This window comes from Microplitis demolitor, chromosome 10, assembly GCF_026212275.2.
Source record: "Microplitis demolitor isolate Queensland-Clemson2020A chromosome 10, iyMicDemo2.1a, whole genome shotgun sequence".
Classification (NCBI taxonomy): Eukaryota; Metazoa; Arthropoda; class Insecta; order Hymenoptera; family Braconidae; genus Microplitis; species Microplitis demolitor.
In genome coordinates, this window is record NC_068554.1 from 12,511,827 (window position 1) to 12,535,942 (window position 24,116).

At 34.2% G+C, this 24,116-nt stretch overlaps 1 protein-coding gene across 1 annotated transcript; it reads right to left on the minus strand.

Annotated features, from left to right (window-relative positions):
* Positions 1-1,192: 1,192 nt before the first annotated feature.
* Positions 1,193-1,786, minus strand: LOC128668850 (uncharacterized). The gene has a single exon (XM_053742654.1). It carries the CDS (start codon positions 1,784-1,786, stop codon positions 1,193-1,195), a length of 594 nt encoding a protein of 197 aa, XP_053598629.1.
* Positions 1,787-24,116: the final 22,330 nt, after the last annotated feature.

Sequence of the window (24,116 nt, forward strand, 5' to 3'; positions counted from 1 at the left end):
TGTGTTTAACTAAATCGTTTTCTATCTATGCTTATGGCTAAGTTAAGTGATCTGATTTTTGAGTTATTTGTTTGACATCCATACATTTTGGATTGGATTCGAGCTCAAACTACATGCCCAGATGCAATTTATAAAATTGATTGCTTAATAGAATTAGTAAATCTCATAAGAAAATTGGAAAAGTTGGAAAATCGCATGATCAATAAATAAATAAACAATGAAGCTGATAATGGACTTTGTTGGGTTTTAAATGCCGGATTGCACATTTGTTGTAAAGGAGCTGTGTATTATTGATGTAAACAATACGAAATATACCAATGGATTGTATCATAGTCAGTATTGGCTATTTCAACCACCCATGGAATACATAAATGCTACGGTTATTCGTGAAAGTGAAGACGAAAACGGTGATCGACACGGAATTATGTGGGATACAGGCGATACACCATATGACTCATTTAATCTAATAATGATCGAATTAATAAAAAAAGTGCGCTACTTTTATGTCTAAGGAGCACAGGCGAGGGAGAGACTTGAAAGAATAATCGATTTTGCTGTTCCAATCATTGGTCTACAATTGATGCGTCATTTTTCATTCGATTGCTTAGAAGAACTCAACAAACGTTTGCATCGTATCAAACACACAAAAAGAGGTCATTTCGCATGTGCATTTGGTACAACACAACAACTCAAGCACTGGTTTTTGAAGTATTGGGGTGTTGGGATATCTTATGAAAAGTCTGTTCAACTATTTTACCAACTAAATGATTTGAGGAAAATGGATGTCACCGACATAGCATGTCTTGATAATTTGTTCATTTTACGTTTTGCAAAATCACCAATTAAATTTGTATGGGATACACTTCCAGGGCATTTCGAATATAATGAAAAATTAATGGACTATTCACTTTGCATCAAACATAACCCACTATCAGCTTCGAGCCATGATATTCTAGGAACATGGCTTTATCCTTAAAAAAAATATTGTCCTACATGCAAAAACATGAAAGATAATTATTGAAAATCAATTAATATGTAAACTCTACATGTATGTAGATTTTAAAACTACTTATACTAATTAAAAATAATGTAGGTTAAAAGATATGATATAAATAAAAACACAATAACTATAATTAAAGTGAGTTTTATTTCTTTAATTTTTCTCCTCCTTCTCCTCAATGCAATATATGTTTTAAGTTAATTTTCTTACAGTACTACTTAATGGATTATATTCAATTATACGATCATGTAAAATAAGACAATATGCAGATGTTTGATCCGGAAACTGTTCATCAGATTCAAACTCAAGACAAATATCAACTGGTCCAGATTTAATAGATTCATTTTGTGGCGCTTGTTGTAAATATTCAGTTTTTGTCAATAATGGTTTCGATTCCTTATTATAGTATGACGTTAGGGAATTAGTATGCATATCATATATTAAAGCATACTGATTACGACTAATGTTTAGATTTAAATTTCCATATGGATAACTTTGAGAATTGAGAAATAGCTTTACATCTCTAATATTGCAATGATCGAATTGACTGGCGTTTTTCGTTACAACATTTTTTCTAGCAGTTTGAAATCCTAGGATCACATATCGTGGCTTTTCCAATTGTGTCGAAGTCTTGATTGGCCAAACATGTTTCGTTGTTCGAGGGAGTAGTGGGTATTCATACAATTGCCATGTGCGAAAGCTTATTGATATAGCTGGATCATTAGCAATAAAGTTCAGTGTTGAATTTTCTGCTTGTCCGTCATTGTGACGTATGGGACATTCCATTCTACCTTATTGAGAAGAACTTTCACTATTTCAGCGTTACCACCAGCGGAAGCAGGTGTATGTATATATGTATTAACATCAGAATTTGATCTTATAAGAATCAATTAATGTTTAGCATTCATGATAATACGATGATAATCTTCAGCAAATCCAAGTATGTAACTTAGTGTTATAGAAATGTTGAAATATCCATTGTCATTAGTTAATTTACTGTCATTACTGATCAACCATCCAGCATGCCCAGGACTCAAAGATATATAATTTTTCATGATACTTGTAAGACCCACAGTTTTACATCTATCAATTTCAACAGCATTTAATTCATAGTGCATTTCTTCAAACATATGACAAATAGCCATATTGACTAAGTTCATAGTTGCACCTGCGCCGGTACCATTTTCTTTTACAAATCTTCCACAAATGTGCAGAGCACTTTTGCTTGGTAGGGTGCATAAGTCTTGATTTTGAATACTGATTCCAATTTCATCACTATTGTTAAATGTTGATGATGCATAGGTTGATGTGAATGAATCTCATAGTGAGAAATTGATTCATCAAAGATGATTGGTTTCTGAATGTCTAATATTTCCGCCATGGTAATATAATGCAGCACAAATTAACTTTTCTTATTTTTCCAATCTTCCACGTAATTTTAATCATAGACTTTTGAGGAATTCCACGTTCTGAGGTGTTAGCACTCTGACAGGAGCACGATGACTGATGGGCTTCAGACATGATGATACACTTTTATAGCTGCTACCAATCTTTTTATCAAATACAACCCCATTATTTCACTGATTTTATATGCAATCTTATTGTAATCCTTTCACCACGAAAATTCACCAAATTCCCATCGTGATCAACAATGCGCAGCTGAAGATTGTGTATTGACTGTACTGCGACTGGTAAGTAAATGATGTGGGATGGTACTTCAATGATCTTATATCCGGGTGCAACACTTGGGAAAAACTCATGAACTGTGTGAACTTTATGGTTATTCATATGTGCACCATTAGTAATATTGCACTCAACTCGCAGTGCATTGATTTTGAGGATCTTTATTGGTAAATCAGATTTGTGTAAAAGGTTCGGTTCAAGTCGACTATTTCCAAATCCTAATAATGATGCGATTGAATCTTTCGCTTCAAAATTTACAATTCGATTACATTTAATTTCACTATGTAATTCATTGTTATTTGCTTTGATACTCAATTCTACATCCTCAGGTAATTCCTTTATTAAATACTTTTCAATTTCACGTAATTTATAACTTCCGGTTGATATTCTTATAACTTTATCTGCCGCCTTTCTATTTACACTGGATAAATAGAACTTATTACAACCTTTATCAATATTAGGTATAGAATTGAATGTTCACAATTTCACAAGTCCCAATACATAAATTTTTCCTGGTGATAATTCAATTGGTGGAAAATATTGAGCTTCCAATGTGGAGGTAGCTCCAGATAGTGTTAGCGTCAAGGAATCAGTCATGACTAACTTATATCAATCAAACCACACCATTTATAGTTCATTATTGAGGAATTTTAAACACAAATGTCCACATATAACGGTATCATAATCTCGATACTTCTGATGATTATATTTAACGCTACCAACATCGAGACATTTCATGAGATCACTTGGTGGTTGGAGGTTACCGAATCCGTCAAAATAGATGGTATCATTACCATTCTTTTTGTATGCAACCCAATGGGTTCCACGACCATTTTTATCATCGAGATTTATGATTGCTGACTCTTTTTTCCACGGACCAGACTTTGGTAAATTATTTCTCATGAAAACACCTCGGAAATATGGAATTTTTAAATCTTTTGCATACTCGATTAATCGAAATTGGTAAGAGCTCGATGAGGTAGCGTTACATGTTTTTTGGTGGAGGGCTCAAATATAATCCCATTCCAGTCTTGTGCGGTGACAAGTATAACCCTTTACCCAGGGCTATAGCTTCCATTGTTGAATTATGCCGTTTACTCTCCTTCAATTCACGTTTAGCAGTCTTAGCAGCAATTACAGCTTTAGCGATACCAGCAGCACCTCCAGCTAATGCACCAGTAGCGCTTAAGCCAGCAAGAATTGGTATTAAAAGTGGTAACAATCCACCCACTTTTAGTGGTGGTATTGGTAATATACGTGATGATCGTACATTTTTTTTCCCACCAACCAATTTTACAGCTTCACGAGCACCCCGTAATGACGACTTAGACGGTGAAATGAGTACACCTTCATTCATAGTTTTTTTAGCTGTATTTATAATTTGCCTCATAGGAACAAGTTTTTTTGTTTTCTTTAATGTCTTCTTTTTCTTTTTACCATTTCTTCTAGACTTCCCCCTCTTCATTTTCAACTTCTTTTTAACCGCATCCATTTTTTTCATGCCCATACTCAAACTTCTCTTCACTCTCATGGTTTTATTAACTCCCCAAGCCATGGCTTTTTCACCAAGGCTGGCATCTTTTGCATGAAGACGTTGTAAAGCTATTTCAGCAAGATCTTTATCAGCCGCATGACGTGCTGCCATATTGTCAGGATTTTTAGAATAAGCAATGTCCTACGCTTTACATGCTCGGTCTAGAGGATTTATTCCCGGATCACCTCGAGCTAATCTTTTTGCTAATTTTGTACCAGGTCCACAGTACTGATATCCCGGTACATGTAATTCTATTAGTAGTTTATTTATAACACTGTTGACAAAACCTTTACCATGCTTAGTTGCGACTTTACTGATAGGTCTGCTCTTAGCCATTGTCGATCTATGACTAATCTCGATCATATAAATACTCGATACTTATAAGTATATTGTTGAGTTAGAATTGAGTCATCAGCGGAATAACATAGTAATTAGTGTTCTTAAAAATAATTCAGAATGAAGTTTGAAAAACAGACAGCTAAATTACCTGTGATCAATTTTGATCACATAATTCAAGGTGATGAGAAAAAAAAATTCAAAAACATCATGGCGCGCTGCTACCGAATACTGTTCGAGCAGTCCTTTGTGGATCATCAAATTGTAGGAAAACAAATGCGCTTCTTGCATTGATTACTCATCCTAATGGCTTCAGATTTGAAAACATTTATGTATACTCTAAATCACTAATTCAGTCTAAATATAAATTCTTAGAATCAGCATTACAGCCTATAGAAGGAGTCGGATACTTCCCATTTAATGATCATGAATCAGTTGTAAATCCAGATGATGCACAACCGAATTCTCTTATGATATTCGATGACGTCGCTTGTGAGAAGCAAGATCATGTTAGAGCATATTTTTGTATGGGGCGACACAAAAATATTGATAGCTTTTATCTCTGTCAAACCTATACGCGTATACCAAAACACCTGATACGCAACAATGCCAATTTTCTTGTACTTTTCCGTCAAGATGAAATGAATTTAAAGCACATATATTATGATCATGTGAATACAGATATGCCGTACAGTGAATTCAAAGATTTATGTTCAGCATGCTGGAATGATAAGAAAAGTGATAATAAACACGAATTTGTTGTTATTGACAAGGATAGTGAATTGAATAATGGACGTTATAGAAAAGGTTTTGACTGTTTTATAAGTATAAATTAATCATCTCTTTATAAATTGACACAGTCTTAAAGGACATTCAAGTGTGCAAACATGGCGTATAAAAATATGTTTCAGCAGAAAGATATGCTGCTCTAAATAACTAAAATTAGTGATGCGATAAGACAAAAGCATAAAATATTAAAAGTTGAGAAAGACACTTTTGAACAAACTGCAAATGAAATGTTTAAACCTATTGTGACACCGTTGAGAACATTAGTTGAGAATTCTAAAGCTTTAAAACATGAAATTAAAAAAGAAGAAGAATCATTGCAAAATTTTTCTCTGAAAAAACGTGAACATAGTGACTATCAAACTATTTGTGATAATAGTGACACACATGAGGGTCAGAATACTTATGATGATTTAAATGTGAACAGTACTAGTAGCAGCAACTTGGATGAAACCATTTTATCTCATCCTCCAACCTCTACAAGCACACCACTGAAATATCATAACTCTGTATCTAAATATATTGATATGTTGAATAAAAAAAATCCTAAAGGCTTGGATACAAGATTTGGTATTCGCAAAGAAAATAATCAATTATTTTTTGGTAATTCACCTGTTCAATTTAGAGATAATATAATATCAGTAAATGATCAAAATCATGTTCTATCTCCGGGGCTTATAGAATTGTTATTTAAAAGTGATCCAAATGAAAATTCAATTACTACAAGTGATTTAGATGTGTACCATAAACTCATTGTTTCAACGAATACTCACAGGAAAAATTATGAATCTGAAAGAAGTCTTTATGTTGAGAGGACTGCTAAATATACTAAATATATTGCTGACTTTGTTCAATCACCACAAAAAAGAGGTAAAGAGCTACCTGACTTTATGACTGTTTCAAAGAAACGAAAATATGTGGATTATGTTTATTGGGATGATCCTAATGAACTCATAGATCGCCTTCGCCTGTTAATAGCATCTCAAGCAGCTGGCAACTCTAGTCATTCTAATGAAATAATTTCAATCGTTGAAAAGCTACGTGAAGCTAAAATTATTTATTAAGAGATACATTAACAATAATTCATCATTTATAAAATAACATTCGGGAAGGAAGGATCATCAAAATGGGTATCGATATATTTGGACGTGTATCTTCCCAACTGAATCAGGCACAATTCAAAGGCTGTAGCAGTAGTGTTGGACCACCTGGAAAAAGTTTCAAATTGACAGATGATGGACAGTTTGACTTAGACGGAAAAAGGTTATGTAATGTTGCCGAACCTAAGAATGAAAGTGATGCAGTCACATATAATACTATGAAAATTGCAATCAAACAAGACTTAGACAATGTAAAAGCAATTAGTGACTACAATAAATATCGTATGACTGATCTTGAAGATAAAGTAACGGTTGAAATAGTTAAGCTAGAGAATAAAATGACGAGTAAAGATCCAGACCTCATTATCGAATTGAGAACCAAAGTGAGCGCATTAGAAGAGAGTCTTAGTGAACTGAGTCTATATAGCCAAACGCTATCAAATCGTGTAACAACGCTTGTGAGATCTGTAGTACGTGATGGTCAAATATTAGCTGATATTAAGCGTAGAGTATCTAAACTTGAAAAAAATGGAAAATAAAAAGAAAGTAATAGCCCAAGAGCTCCACAAACAGGCTCGAAAAAATTATCTTCGTCGGCATGTTGACATTCGTGGACTTGATGAGACTTGGCAAGCTGACTTGGTTAAGATGATACCATACTCTACGGCCAATAGTGGATATAAATATCTACTTACAATTATAGCTATTTTTTCAAAGTATGCTTGCCAAGTTGGCAGTGATGCCAACTTGGGGGTTTTCTCCCTAAATTTAGGGAGAAAAAATGTCGACAGGGAGTTTTTTAGGGGGAATAATTTTTTGGGGGTATTTTTAGGGATAAAATTTTAATTAAATTTTTTTTTTTAATTGCACTACTTTCCATACTCCATACTTCTATTCTATCAAAGTTTATAAAAAAATTTGAATGGATCAAATGACACTACTGTCATTGATGGTTACTAGATGGTGCTGATGCATATGTCTACATACTAGTCGTCACAGCTGGCAGCTAAATTTATAATTTTTATTGTTAGTTTAAAATAATTGTTTGTTTTAAATAATGTGAACCATAAACCAATAAAACTATACTCGTTGATTGATTGATAGTTCTACGTATTATTAATATGCCAAAAGGAGAAAACATTTCAGGTTGTTCTCAAAAATATACCACTAAATGGGAAAGAGATGATGAGCTTAAAGGTATGTATGAGTAAACGTTTCTATAATTACAACATACTTACCCTAATGAGTGATTGCCTATCTCTTTAAAATAATGAAAATGAATATAATTTCAAATAAATATGTTTCTAATTTGTTTTGACATTTATTCGACACAATAAAGAGAAAGGCAATCTTGAGGTTAAGAATTTAAATTAAATATATTTCTATAATAAAAAACTTCAATTGTCCAGGATTTTCGACATGGCTCAAAGGAAAGCTGTACCGAAATTATTTCGTAAAAATCAATTTAGGTAATTTATATGTCATGAAGACAATGCATTAATAGTTTTAAGCATGAAATAAAAGAGTATCGGTTTGTTAAAAATCTTACAATTTATCATTCTTTTCTTTCAAATATACACTATTTTGTGGATAGGGATTTATTTCTTTTCATACGACATAAAGATACATTACAGCTATTATATTCTCAGAAAATCATCTAGATTTTATAAGTTAATTTTTTTAAGTTGCAAAGTTTTTTGTTTGTCATTTAATGATAAATACTAAAAAATGTAAACTAAATTAAACATTTTTTTCTACAGACTGGATTAGGCCGGATTCTTCTGGACAAATCGACCAAGCTTATTGCAAGTACTGTCGAACATCGTTGAAATGTCATAGAAAAGGATTAATTGACCATTCAAAAACAAACAAACATCAAAATTGTGTTTTAAAGGAGAAATCAGCACTCAAAACCAAAAAACTAGATTCGACATTTAAACCTGTTGTCACTGAAAAAACAAAGATTGCTGAACTGAAGATTGCTGCATTTATTGCTGAGCATTGCTCATTAGAAACTGTGGACCATATGATTGAGATGTTGCCGCAGTTAGACCCGTTATCAGATAATTTGTCGAAATTAAAACTTCACAGGACAAAGTGTACAATGCTTATCAAAAATGTCCTCGGCCCATGTATGCTGCAAGAGCTAATTGAAGAAATTGGGGACTCTCCTTATTCCATAATTGTTGATGAAAGTACAGATTGCTCCACTCAAAAAACACTGTGCATTATGTTGCGTTTTTTTTTAAATTAAAAAAAAAACAGGTTGTGACAACTTTCTACGGGCTTATTAAAATTGTGGATTGTGACGCGAAATCTCTGCATTCAGCGATTAAGTTTCAGTCAAAAGCAGATAATTTGAAAATTGAAAACATGGTCGGTATTGGTTTTGTGGCGCGAGTGTGATGGTTGGAAAACATCAATCGGTTACTGTTATTTTTAAACGTGAATTAAGTGACTTGATAATTATGAGATGCGTTTGTCATTTACTTCATCTTTGTGCTGAAAAGGCAGCTGCTGCATTACCAAATAGACTTGAATATTTTGTCTGTGAAGCTCACAATTACTTTTCTAATAGCCCTAAGCGTTTAGAAAAATATAAAGATTTGTACGAAACCATGAATAATAGCAGAAACTCAAAAAAATTCAAGGCTTGAGTGGTACACGTCGGCTTGCAAGATATGATGCTATTGAAACTATTATTGATCAATGGGAAGAGTTAAAGACTTATTTTTTGCTCAATGAAAAAGAATTTTATGCAGCGTCTCAATTGCATGATACAATGTCTCGTCTACCGTATAAAGCTTTTTAATATTTTTAAAATCCGAATTAAAAATAGTGACTCAATTGAATTTTTTATTTCAAAGTGATAATATTGAACCAACAAAGTTATTTGAAGATTTGTTTTTAATGTTTAAAAGTTTACTTCAAAAAATTGCAGTTCCAGCTCAATTACAAAAAGTAAAGGACAGTGAACTGGTTAACTTTGATTTTATGCCACATTTGATGCACACTTCATCCCTTAATTTCAGTTATGAATTTCGATCTATTGCTGAATATCTGAATCCAACAGACTTAAAAGATGTAAAAGAACGATGTAAAAACTTCTGGTGTGTCTTAGCAAGTGAAATCCAAAGTAGATTGCCTGATCTTCATCCAAAAGTAGCTACATCTCAAGTTAAACCAAGTTTAAATGACATTTTAAAGAGCTTTGATAGGACTGCATTGTACGGTAATAAAGACGATGTTGAATCTGAGTGGAATGATCTGCAAAATAAGCCATGGTCTAATGTTAACACTTCAGAGAAATTTTATAGTGAAGTTTATGATGATTGTGATTCTGCTGGACACAAACGGTTTGGGAACGTCACAAAATTTGCAATGGCTCTACTGACTGTGCCTACTTCAAATGGTAGCGTGAAACGCGCTTTTTCAACTTACAGTATTGTTAAGAGTAAGCTACGAAATAAACTCTCGTTAGATTTGCTACAAAATTTAATGATAGTAAGATTTAGCCTACAAAGAAATTATGGTTCGTGAGTTAATTTTAATCCATCTCCTAATATGTTAAAATTATTCAACGTTAAAATGTATGATTTTAAAGATTCAAAAAGTGAACAGGAGCAAAAAGAAGCTGATGACTTGTTCTTGGCTTTAAATGACTCAGCTATTTAATCAGTTTTTCAAAGACAACTGTTTTTGTATTTTAATATAATTTATTACTTAAATTAGTTGAATAAAATTTTAATGTTTAAATATAATTCAAATAATCAGATATAAAATATCAATAAATATTTGTTTATTATTGACTTATTTTAAAAATATTGTATTATTATTTATTCCTGATAAAAACAAAGACCTTAAGCTGGTAAGTAAATGAAATAAAACATAAAATGATTGAATTTACATTTCATTGTTTGTAGGATTTAAAAATACAATTGTATTATTTAATATTACTGAATAACTATTCTAATTTATTTCATTATATTGAAAATGAGATACTTGTGTCACCATCAGGGGGTTTTAGTTTGAATTTAGTGGGTTTTGAAATAGCTTTAGGGGGAAAGTTTTCAAACAGTTGGCGACACTGATGCTTGGGCAGTTCCAATCAAAAGTAAAAGTGGCAGTGACTTCAGAAACGCTATGAAGTCTGTGTTACAGCAAAGGCGGAAACCTAAACATCTTCATGTTGATCAAGGCAAATAATTTTATAATAAAGAGTTCAAAGATCTCATGAAACATTATGGGGTTCATATGTACTCAACGTTTAGTAATTTGAAGGCCTCCATATGTGAACGTTTCAATCGAACACTTAAAAATAAAATGTGACGCGAATTTACAGCACGTGGAAATTACAAATGGATCGATATACTTGAAGACTTAATCGATAATTGTAACTACACGAAACATCGAACAATAAAAATGAAACCTGCCAATGTAACTGTTGGTAATGAAAAACATATACTTCAGAGAATTTACAAACCTCTTCAAAGTGAACAGGCGTGAAAACAAAATAAATTCAAAGTTGGAGATAAAGTTCGAGTAAGCAAGTATAAACATGTTTTTGAAAAGGGCTACACACCAAACTGGACGACTGAAATTTTCACAATTAAAACAATACAAAAAACGAATCCAACAACTTACAAACTGATTGAATATCAGGATCAACCGATAGAAGAAAGATTTTATGCAGAAGAACTCAGTAAAGTCAAGTATCCAGATGTATATCTAGTTGAAAAAATAATTAAAAAGCATGGAAGTAAAATGTATGTTAAATGGTTAGGATTTGATAATTCACATAATAGCTGGATTAATAAAATTATCATATATGATAATTTAAAAGCATGGAAGTAAAATGTATGTTAAATGGTTAGGATTTGATAATTCACATAATAGCTGGATTTATAAAATTATCATATATTTTTATAGAATTAATAAATAAAAAAATAATAACAAACAATTTTGACTTTTTATTAACTATATTTATGTATTCAAATTTATTTTTACAAAACTTAGAGTTAATTACATTTATCTCCATTATTATTATTTAGTTTTATCTTTTTATTTGATACTTTATAACCCCAAGGTAAAGTATCAGTTGAGGTGTCACTTAATTTCCTTTTATTATCACACCAACTTAATGCTAATTTACTTTGTTTAATTGTTTTCACTTCAGGATTACTACTTCTAATCAAATATTGATGTTTTGTTATGTTGACATAATCCACCAGACAAGCCTTAAAATCATCAAACGTGATCTTTCGTAAAGTAGACCCTTTGACTCCCTTAGCTCTCTTTTTAGCCATATTGACTTATTATCATTAAAAAATTTATCAACATTTTGTACATCAATATCCTCATGTATCCACTCAAAAGAATCTTGGGGCAAAGGCATACTCATAGCTGCTCCGTATAAATTATTTACATCATAATACATGAGATAAGATTTATCTTTGCTTTGATCAAAATCTTCACCCATAAATCGATTATTAGCTTTTGCATATCGATTTGTACATTGAGAAACACCGTCTCTTTTGCCTTTTTCAAAGAATAATATCATCTCGGGATCATCTAATAAATCTAGTTTTACATCTATGAGCTTAAACATAGCATCAAAAGCAAGTCCCGGTGCAGTGTAATAATGCAATAGATCTAACTCATTGGTTTTGTAACAATTGCTACGGAAATTCTCAAATATATCAGCCAGTAATAAGACGTCAGTTTTTAAATATAAATCGGAATATTCGCCGAGGGTATTTATATAAAATTTATCCCAAACTTGTTTGGCATGATTGTAATCTTTGTCTGAAATATCACAATCATTAAGTTCGGAATAAAATAATTTTCTGTCCGGTAAATTAGTATCGTCAAGCTTACCAATTAAATTAATGTATTCATAGGGAAATACACCTTTACGTATAGCTAATTGAAATTGCTGTGAGTCAGAATAATATTTTTGTGTAATTTTCTTATCCCTATCGTCAAGATATGAAGCTAATTTTTCAATACTTGATGCCATAAAACGAAAAGAGTCTATAAATCTCAACTTCACAAATGTATTTTTTATTGACTTGGTGAATGCAATGTATTTTTCTTTATTAACTGGTAAAATACTGATTTGACCATCGAAAACTGTAGATAATGACCTAATTATGAAATGTGAATCATAACCAGATAGATTATGAAAAATAACAGGAATAGTATGACTCCGTTTATAATTTAAATTACATGCATTATGGGTAGGACCTCTATATTTTCCCGTAAAATGACAATGGTCGCGGCACCTTATTTCACCAGCTGACTTAAATAATTTTCCATAGATGTGACAAGCTTTTGAATTATTATGATAATATTGTTCATCTGCAGTAAGTGGTAACATTTTAACATTATTTTTTAAATAAGTGTTAACTTTTTTACCTGGAATTTCTAATTTTCTTAAAAACCATCTAATACGATCAACTGAACGATAGATTTCAAACCTCGATAACGAATTGTCATAACTACAATGCAGGTAATAAGCAACACTGTGAGGGATATGCCTTTGCATATCATTAGTCTCAATCTCAAGCGTACATTCCAGGTCAGCATATACTACATAAGGTACAGGATCCTTATGCTTTAAATTTTTAAAACTTAACACTTTATTTTCATCTCGCTCTGGTAATCTCATTCTTACTTTGTTATACTTCAAGCAATCTGGCTTGTGTTTCTCAAGTGAATGTTCAAATCTAAAATGATTTAAACATCGATCGCAAAACCATAATTTTGATTGACATTTTGTAAGTTGACTTTTAACTAATCTAGAGAGATTTTTAATCAAAGCAAAATGATGTATAGGTTGATAACTTTCAGGATTTTCGTCATCATCATGCAAAGTAATTTCTGTCTCGACCATTAATAAATGAATAGTTCCTTTAGTAGAACTATTTACACTTAAATATAAAGGAACTATAATATTATTATCTAAATTATCTTCTTTATTTTTTACAGTTTCTGATTCTATACCGTAAACGTTGATCATTAAATTGTTAAGTTTTTCAAATTAAGGGATATCTTTGAGAGATATCGGAAATCTAGTACCTTGATGGTTAAAAACTGCATCCACATGTTGATATGATGACACTATTTCAGGGTGGTTATTTTTTGCTGGAAACAATGCAGCTTTGATGCACCAAAGAAAGCAGTAGACTTCATGATTCTTGATGTAAAGAACAGCCTTTTTGAGTTTGATATCTTGGGGTAGATTCACATATGTTGAAAAACCAACTTGCAGTGGAGCGTATCGTGATATGTTTACAATTAAGTTTATAATTTCACTCAAACTCCATCCTGAATCTTTCTGATTGAATTCTTCAACTTTTTTCAATAGCGGCTGATATGCACTATCATTAAACCAATCAGTAAGTGAAGTAGATATGTAAATTTCATCGCTTCTAGTTTTAAAGGATTTATTGTCTTTTATAGTAACGTCACTTTTAACATTTTCAAAACCGCATAAGAGAGTGACGCTTACTTTGAGGTTTTCCTCATGTTTTGGAATATTACTAATTTTTTCAATTATCAAAACTTTTGCATCATTTAAAAATGCTCTCAAGTCCATATGCCCTCGGTTTACAACACAACCGGTCTTAACTCTATTTTGGAAGGCATTTTCCAAGTCCCGCCATTAAACAAAATTATTGGTATTGAGAGCACCACCAGTCACTGGCTTAGATAATTGTAAAAATTTATCACTATACCAACACAGAAGTGAGATGTTAGTTTGTAAGTTTTTCTTTTCATGAACACTACTTTTACGTTCTAATAATAATTTATTGAACCGTTCGCAAGTATCATTACAAATTCTTATCCACGTGCCACATTTCTCTTCACTCACAGCATCAAGCTGAGATAATAGTTCATAAGCTTGAGCTACTGTTTTAAGAACATCATTATATTCAGCGATAGACATTATGATGTTCTGTTACAGCTACAGTATTAATAATAATATATAATAATTAGAGTTTTTCACAATTAAAACGTGTTTAACTTAAAAATCAACTGATAACTCTTTCTTATATAGACAATGATAAAACTTCTGACCAATGGGCAATCTTGAAGTTATCATTATTTATATCAATTCTAGGAAAACAATTTCTCTTTTAAATGTTTAGTAATATGACACATTCTTAAAAAATTTTAATGTATAAATTTGAAGATAAGGGTTCTTAAACGGATGCATTTTATTTTCTTCATCAATGATATTTTTTGAGTTGTATATATTTATCGTTATTATTATTATTATTTTCTTTTGATAATTTATCTCAAAAAAATTTTCTAATTGAATGTTTGGATGTACATACATGTGTAGCAATAAATCACTTCAACATAATTACTGGAAATTATGAAAATGATTATATTTAACAATTTCTTAAATGTTAATTGATAAAAAGATTTTTTATTTATTGCCACTCTTAACTGATTCCAAGAGATTTAAATAATCTAATGCACTATCATAATTATGTGAAATTATAAAAAATAATTAGTTTCTATATTTTTTTAGATATGATTTGATAAAAAAATATTTTTTTATTGTCTCTTAACTGATTCAAAGAGATTAAAATAATAAGTACAGATAAGAAATCATTCAAATATAATTTAAACCTCTAATAAGTTATTTGTATTGGAAACGAAAGTTAAAAATTTTATGGCCTCTATACAAATAATACCCTTATCTTATATAAAAAATGCTACTCTAGTTTATGATAGAATTAAAAAACTTACAACTGATGGTATTGATAACAATGTTAAAAAAAAAAACGAATTATCACTAATTATCTTCTCTACAAATAACCATTAAATATTATATTCAACATATTATTCAATTAAATCATAAATGATTGTTGTATATGAGAAAAATATTTAAATTAGATTAAAAACCAATGAAATTAACAAATTTCTCATGTATCAAACTTAAGCATGTAAATAATCAGTTTTGAGATCTGTTGAAATAGTTTATTTAAAAGCTTAATAATTTGTATTTCTTTATATGGAAAAGCTTCAATTATAATTTTATTAAAATTTAAATAAAAAAATCATTAAGATATATGTATATAAATTTATTTAAGCATTGTTTTCATAAGATATGAATTTTATAGAAAAATTATTTTGGGTGGAGCTCAAAATTTATTATGATGGTAGTGGAAATAGTGATAAGGTTTTCGTCAACTTTTTTACCAAAACGTCACAGCTATTGGTCATTACAGGATAATTATGGGTTGTCTTTATAGTAGTTAAGTAGGGATTTCTTGTGTATAAATGGCTGCATTTTAATGATATATAACATATCTTCTACTCAATACTAAAAAGTGTAGTGTGTACTAAGTAAAATTTTGCTTTTTACAGTTTTTTTTAATTAGCAGTGTAGTGTGTGTGTGTGATTAAGTAAAATTTTTTACTAAAAAAGTTTTATTTAAAATTCGTTTTGAACTATTCAAAGTGTAGTGTGTGTATTATTAGTGTGAAGCTGTGAATACTTGGTTTTTATTTGATTCTTCAAGAAAAAAAATGTAAGTAATTTCATCAGAACTATATTTTAAAACTCTTATTATTATTATCTTCCTCTCATTTTTAATTTTGATTGAAATTTTACAGAATAAAAAAAAATGGGCAACGTTATCAACTCATGTTACATCCCTGATGAGTGGATCGGCAGCCACTCACACTTCCTTATTTTTGAGGAAGTGGATCGTGAGGTCGGGATGTGTATGTAAAATGAGCATACGGCCATCAAGTCTGAGTGGTTGTGGGACCACATCTTCATTATTGGCGGTGACACTCCGACCTGGCTAACTTGGGCAGACAGTCATTGGTGGTTCAAGTTAACCCATGATGCGGCGGAGGAACCATCAGCATCGAATTACACGCTAATTAAAGAGCGCGCTATACATTTTTTCAAAAATCAAGCGATGTTGGGCTCACCAACAGCTGTACCATCTCCATCGCTGGTCAACGAGCTGATGGAGTCAACCGGGTGGTACGATGTGGATGAGTCGATGGACACAATCATCGATGATGTGCTGAATGATCAGCTTGACATCGATGAACTGCTGGAAGAAGCCGAGCAGCAGCAGGATCAGGAGCAGCAGCAGTGCCGACAACAGCACGCAGCTCCATTGACTTATGGGGGTAAGCCTCTCTGGCATACTCGCAAACCACCACCATCACCGAAGATTTCAGCCAGTGAATCTGAGTCGACATCGACTTATGATGGTATTATTATTATTATTATCATTACAATTATTATCATTATTAATTGAAAAGTATTTATTTATCTCATATAACGGTGGGCCCTGGCTACTTCGTGTCCAGTAGCCACGAACCACAGTTACAAAATTTCCCGGTTAAATAATTAATTATTAATTATGAATATAGATTTTAATTATTTTATTGCTGGTTCTGAACGCGGCAAATAAATCTCAGAGATGGGTCGACTCGCTTTTACCGGACACGCGGCTGAAATTAACTTATTCTAAAGGACGCTGGTGATAAAAGAAATTTATTTAAAAACTCAATTGCCTTATAAATATATATAATAATTTATTTAACAAATTCCCCAATATTTACGAATTTCCCCTTTATTTATAATTTTATAATTGTCTAACGACAAGGCAACCAGTTTAATTTAATAAATTAATTTCAGTTAATTTTGGTTTGTTTACGTTTAGTTTAAAAATTTAGTAGTAGTTTTATTTAATGATGGATTTAATACTTATTTAAGATAAAAGTTTTCCGCTGAAGAGAGAGAGTGTATAAATTGTATATATAGAATTTTAATTATAAATCTTATCTGGAATTATATCAACGACGTACAGGCGGGATCGGACGACGCTGCATCGTGGACCTCCTCTCTGAGTCTTGACTGTTGATGTGCGACTTGCTGACTTGATCCTGGGTGCACTCACACAATTCACTTATATATTCCTTAATGAAATTTGGTTTTATGAACCAGTTATATAAAAAATAAGATTAACTTAGAATTTATAATTTTCACAAAATCAAGCGAATTTAAAGACGAGGCTGTCGTTGCCGGCAATTCGACTTGAGTGTCGATCCCGTCTCAATTGCCTTAGGCCCCAACCTTTGATGACCCCTACTTAATTATGCGCAAAGGACCAATTTACGGTCACCTGCTGCGCGAGATCATCCCCTGTGGTCTAGCACCTAACTCAGCCGAACTCAGCAATCGGACTGTAACGAGAGAGAGAGAAAAAGACCAAAACCCAACAAGGACAGCGAAAGAGCCACACTCTCACGTCGTACCAATGCTGCCCGGTTATACCCCCCGTCGCCAGACTTGAGATTGGGGCTCGGAAGCTGAAAGAAACAGAGAATCTGATAAATTAAAGGGAGGGGGAAGAGTTAAGGTTAAAATTTATGAGTCAAACTATATATTTTTTTTCTCTTTGTCCAAATTTTACATGGATAGCATTTTAATTGATGACTACTCTTCAATAGGCACGGCCGGGTCTACCTCCACCTCTTCGTCAATCACGAGGAGGTCAGGATCATCCGATTGCTCTCCAGACTCCCCATCATCAGTTAGCAAGTCGGCTCCTGAACCTGGTTCATTATGAACCAATTTGATTGCCGGAGCAATAACGCTGGCCTCGAGTGGACCAGTTGACGGACCTCCTGGAGTGAGTTTTACTGGTACAAAATTGGTAAGCTCCTCGGCTACCTCGGGAGTCATCTCCTCATTCCACATAAGGCTCCAACGAGTCTTCTTGACAGCCTCAGTAACCTCCTTGGACGAGCGTGGGCGCCCTGGTGGTGTATAACCTGGCTGGAAAAATCTAGCGACTGCAGGACGTCCAGTCTGCTCCACAGATTTATTAAGGACGCAGCCTTTGGACCAACGCCCTGTGCAGTTCAACTGCAACACGCCATCAACGACTGAGCAGCATGGGGATGGCTCGGAGACTGGCACGGGACGAGGCGCAGGCGGACGGCGGTTTGGTGGAAGTGGCAGTCCTCGACGAGCTAACTCCTCCAGATAAGCGTTCTTGCGCTCCCGGCGCATCCAAGTACGGCAATGAGTCTCATCACGAAACCTCCCTGGCTCCTGTGCCATACGTTCGCGAACTCGGCGGTCTCGCTCTTCTCTCTGAAACAAAATTAAACAATTTTTGATAACCGAGGGCTGCGCCTGGGCAATTTCAAATCCGGAACATAGTGATTGCCCAAAATTTTTCCAGCCTCTGATTTTAACTCAACGACCAATGGACTAATGATTTTATTAACAATGGCTGGTCCTAAGAATTTACTAGCCAAACTAGACGAATATTTGTCGGCTTTTTTACTCAATTTCCGATTTGGGTAATATACCGAATCACCCACTTGCAGTTTGGGTGGCTCTTTAAGTCCCTTATCGTGATATACGGCTTGTTTTTCACTTTCTTTTCTCATTACTTCTTCAATTTTATGCCGTAATTGATCAAGGCGATTAATTCGAATACGCCACGCAGTATCATCAAGATCCAAATTATCTATTTCGAGTCTAGAAATTTTACCCGACAGCCGTGGTTCTTTGCCATGAACCAAATAGTATGGCGACATGTGCCTTGAGGCATGATAACTACTATTATAAGCAAGTTGGAATTCGCCTAAGTGTTCATCCCACGACGTCTGGTCTTTCGAAATAAATGCCCGAATCATTGGTTTAAGAGTACGGTTAATTCTTTCAACCGGATTACTCTGTGGATGCGCGATCGCGGTGGGTACTGATTTTACTCCCGTTTCTTTCAAGTACTCTTTAATCTCGTGATTAATAAATTCTTTGCCGTTGTCTGTGATTAAAAACAGAGGATATCCCCAGCGTGAGAAAACACGACATAAACTTTTTTTAATATTTAATCCGGTCTGTTTACGAAGTCTGAAGACCTCAATAAAACGCGTGTACAGGTCTTGCACAATCAACACATACTGATAACCGGCTTTCGATCGCGGAAATGGGCCAGTCACATCGGCCGCGACTATGGCCCAAGGTTCGATAGGTTGTCGCGTGCGCATCGGCGCTTGAGACGAGGTCTGTTTATATTTGACTTTTTTACAAGTTTCACAGTTCTCAACATACTCGCCGACATCGCGATACATACCAGGCCAGTAGTAGCGTGTGCGTATCCGATGATACATCTTATCGCGACCCAAATGACCCGCATCCGGTACATCGTGGTTCTCTTTTAAAATATTGGGGATCTCATTCTCTTTTAAAACCAATTTCCACGCATCTTGATCGTCAATATATTCTTTCAAATAATCTGGCTTATAATATTCTAATTTATCCTCGCTATTTATACGCCAATCAACAAAATTTTCCGGATATTTTCTAACGTTAGCTTTCTTTATGTCGTACCATGAGCGAACTTGAATATGTACTAAATCTACACCCTTATTTTTAATTTCATCGAGGACTTCGGACCACTCTACAGGGTCCTGGTCCTCGTATAAGCGCGATAAGGCATCCGGGCCTTCATTCTCGGTTCCACGACGATGTTCGATCGTAATTTGGTGGGCCAAGAGTTCCATGGCCCAGCGGGCAAGCCTACCGTTCGGATTCTTTAAAGTATGGAGCCATTTCAACGAGGCGTGGTCCGTGACTACAACAAACGGAAACCCTTCAAGATAACATCTGAGTTTCCTCACGGCCCATACAACCGCCAAACACTCCTTCTCGGTTGTAGTGTAACGCGTTTCGGCACCTCGTAACGGTCTACTTAAGCATATTATAAGGAACTCTTTTCCGGTATGTGGTTCCTTTTGAACCAAGAACGCGCCTAGACCCGTATCACTCGCGTCAGTATATAAATAATAAGGTAGATTTGGCTGTGGTACAGCCAAAGGTTTGGCATTAACAAGAGCTTGTTTAAGATCTTGGAAAGCTTTTTCTTCCTCCTCACCCCATTTCCATTCTGTATTAACGCTACATAATTTATTTAGAGGTCCTTGAACCTTCGCGACGTTTTGTAAATGTCTATGGTACCAATTCTCAAGCCCGCAAAAACTGCGTACTTGCTTACGAGACGTTGGACGAGGGAAATTCGCGATAGGTGCTATTTTTTCAGGGTCAGGTCGTAGACCCTCGCTATCTACAATAAAGCCTAGAAATTTTACCTCAGATCTCGCGAATTTACATTTACTTGGATTAATTAATAATCCAGTCTCACGAAAGATTTCAACAACAAGAGATAAAATAGCTTTATGTTCATCGTAATTCTCACTAATAATTACCCAATCGTCCAGGTACGCAAAAACCTTTTCAGTCCAAGAACTCGGTAGGTTTCTCCTGTGTACTTGCTCGATAAACCTATCGCGAAGCTTATCCATGGCTTTTTGAAATGTTGATGGTGCTCCCGCGAGACCATAAGGCATGCGAACCCATTCGAATTGCCCCCTACCTTCGACAGAGAAGGCAGTATAAGGAATGGACTCCGGTGACATTAAAACCTGATGGAACGCTTCCTTGAGATCCATGGTTGTAATATATTTCGCGCTATGTAAAGCACTTAAAATACGTAGCATATTAGGAAGAGGGTGCGCAGGTAAAATAGTATATTTGTTGATTGGTCGATAGTCGACGCAAAAACGCCAACCACCCGAGGCTTTGGTTACCATAACCGGAGAACACGACCAGAAACTATTACTAGGCCTAATATAACCTTTCTCGAGCAGTTCGTCTATTTGTTTATTTAATTCCGCCGCAATAACAGGACTACGCCGATACGGACGGATTTGAATGGGTTGAATTCCCGGTTGTAAGACGATCTTATGCTGCACGAGGTCAGTTAGACCTTGGTTCGGTAATTCCGCGAATTTAGACATTTCCGATTCTAAAAATACATCAAAATCTTTCTGTTGATCCGAAGTCAACGTTTGACAACTAGTTCGTCTATCGCGACAATTTATAAACTCGAAAGGATGATATTCATTAGTGTCTTTGAATTGCCAAGTTCTCGTAGCGCAATCGATTAATATCCCAAACTGAAGAGCGAAGTCCATACCTAGAACTACTGAATAGCTCAGGTCCTCGAGGACACTCAAATACTGCTTTCCTGCTATTGTACCGATTTGAATGATGAATGGAGCTCCCCCAATGGTTTTACATTGGGTATGATTCGCGAGAAGAACTCCCCGACGGTTCGTATCATCCTGTTGTAATTGACCAGAGCTAAGCTCACGTATTTGGTCATACACTCGCTGATTGATGTAGGACCTCTCACTTCCCGTATCAATTATACCGTTTATTTGCACCCCGAATATCCAGATGGACACCGGTATACGAGCTGTAATTATTGGTGGAACAGGACCAGTACCCGTATAAAATTTGGTCCGAGATGCAATACGATTGGCGATACGTGAGGGTAATGTTTTATCTCTGAGTATCTCAGGAAGATACGACGCGCGCGAAGGCGAAGAACACGATGGTGGAAAGTAATGACTAACAGCTGGACCCTCAGGCTCTAGTCCTGGGTCAAATTCTTCCTCCCACTCTTCTTCAGTCTCCTCATCACTCTCAAGTGGCTCCAGACCACATAGGTATGGCATACCGGGGACGTCTACGGAACTTGGTTCTTCCGACTCATCGGAACCAATTGACACAACATAATTGCTAGCCTCTAAAGTCTCTAAGATTTTTTGATGTATTTCATTCGCATTAATTTCGACCGAAGGAAAAGAACGATCAAGACCGGCGCAAATTTCTTCGAATAAATTATTAGACATTGGTAAATTAACCATGGGCTGTGCTTCTTCCCTCAAGCCTTCCCAGTGATTAATTTCGTCGTAATTTAAAATGGGTGGATTAATTTTGTCATTATTTAAAACCGATAAATTATTAAAAACAGATAAGTCATTATTTAAAACCAATAAGTTATTATTAAAAACAGATAAGTTATTATTAAAAACAGATAAGTCATTACTCAATAAATTATTAAAATTAGATGAGTCATTATTTAAAACAGATAAATTATTAAATATTGATAAACCGCTCATATTATCATATATATCGCAAAACTGCGCGAATGGATTTTCTTCATCATCCAAGTTTTCTAAATTACTACCAGTACTAATTTCATCGATAGCATCATACCAAATTTCATCTTGAAAATTATTTTTATCTAAAACTGGACTGCATAGGTCAGGTAAATTGACTTCAGTTTCAAATTGATTATCATTATTATTTAAAACGGAGCTAGTCGAATTTAACGCCTGATTTTCTAATATAAAATCACCTATTAGTTCACCACTGGTTAAAGCAATCGGACCGACAGTACTCTCTAAGACGCCGTCTGGTCTTGTTATTAAATTGCTACCTACTACTTCTTTAAATTTAAATTCTTCTACTGGACCGACAGTACTCTCTAAGACGCCGTCTGGACCAGTTATCAACTTTTTACTAATGAAATTTTCTATTTCCGGACCGACAGTACTCTCAAAGACGCCGTCTGGTTCCGAATTTAAATTAATTTGTTTAGTTGGACCGACAGTACTCTCTAAGACGCCGTCTGGTTCCGAACTTGAATTTATTAAATTTTCAACATTAAAATCTACAACTGGACCGACAGTACGCTCTAAGCCGCCGCCTGGTTCCGAGTTATTATTTTTTATATTAATTACTTTAATTCTTTTAAATTTATTTGGTTTATTCAACCAGGCTTCATGTGAACTATTACGACTAGAACTCCGATTTCCCCATATTATTTGTTTAAAAGACCTTCTACGTTTCGCGCCCTTTTTCCTCGGGGAATAGGAGGGCGAAGCTAGTTTTTTGAATGATCAGTACGACTAACATCGATAACACTGGTCGGTTGTATTTCGACACAATTAGCATGGTTGTTTACATTATTAATATTATCATAATTATTATTAACATTATTATTATTACGAACAAAACGATTAGAACGGTTTCCACGATTATTTCGATTATCATTTCTTTTAAAATTATTTACAGTTGGGTTTGAGTTTCCCCTATTAAAATTATTTATATTTGGTTGCCCATGATTCAGGTTATAACTATAACCATTATTATTAAAATTATTATTATTCAGATTATTATTTGATTGAACAGGGATGGCTAACGGACGTAAATTTGAACTACTCGTAAATCCAGGCCTAAATGAATCGCCATTTACTCTAAAACAATTTTGTCTGACGTGTCCTCTTTTAAAACAAAAGTTACAGACATCTACTCTGTTATTCATACACTGTTCAGACAGATGACCATTTTGCCCGCAGTTAAAACAAAAGTTCTGGTCGGAATTACGACCAGCAGTTACCTCACTAAATGTACGCGATACGGCATTCGAGTTGCCATTATTATTCGCGTTGTAGGAATAACGTACTCGACTATTTGGAGATTTATTTGATGAGAAATTATTTTGAGGAGTTTGGACAGTAGCTATCGATGCACAAACAATTAATTTGCCGTCATCACCCTCTCTAATTTCCTCGATAACGAGTGGTTGTTTATCATTCATCATCTCAACCAAAATTGGAGTACGCGGGAACGAATGCACTGCTGAGAATCGCGATTTTTCTTTCGTTTTAGCATGCGACTTATCGGATGGCTCAGACGCGCGTTTATTTTCTTCTAATAGCACGGCAGCCTCATGTAATACCGATAAGAGGTCATCATAAGAGT

What these genes read in the sequence shown, in the direction of transcription:
- LOC128668850 (XM_053742654.1), bottom strand. Translation starts at nt 1,786, where the DNA reads ATGGAATGTCCCATACGTCACAATGACGGACAAGCAGAAAATTCAACA.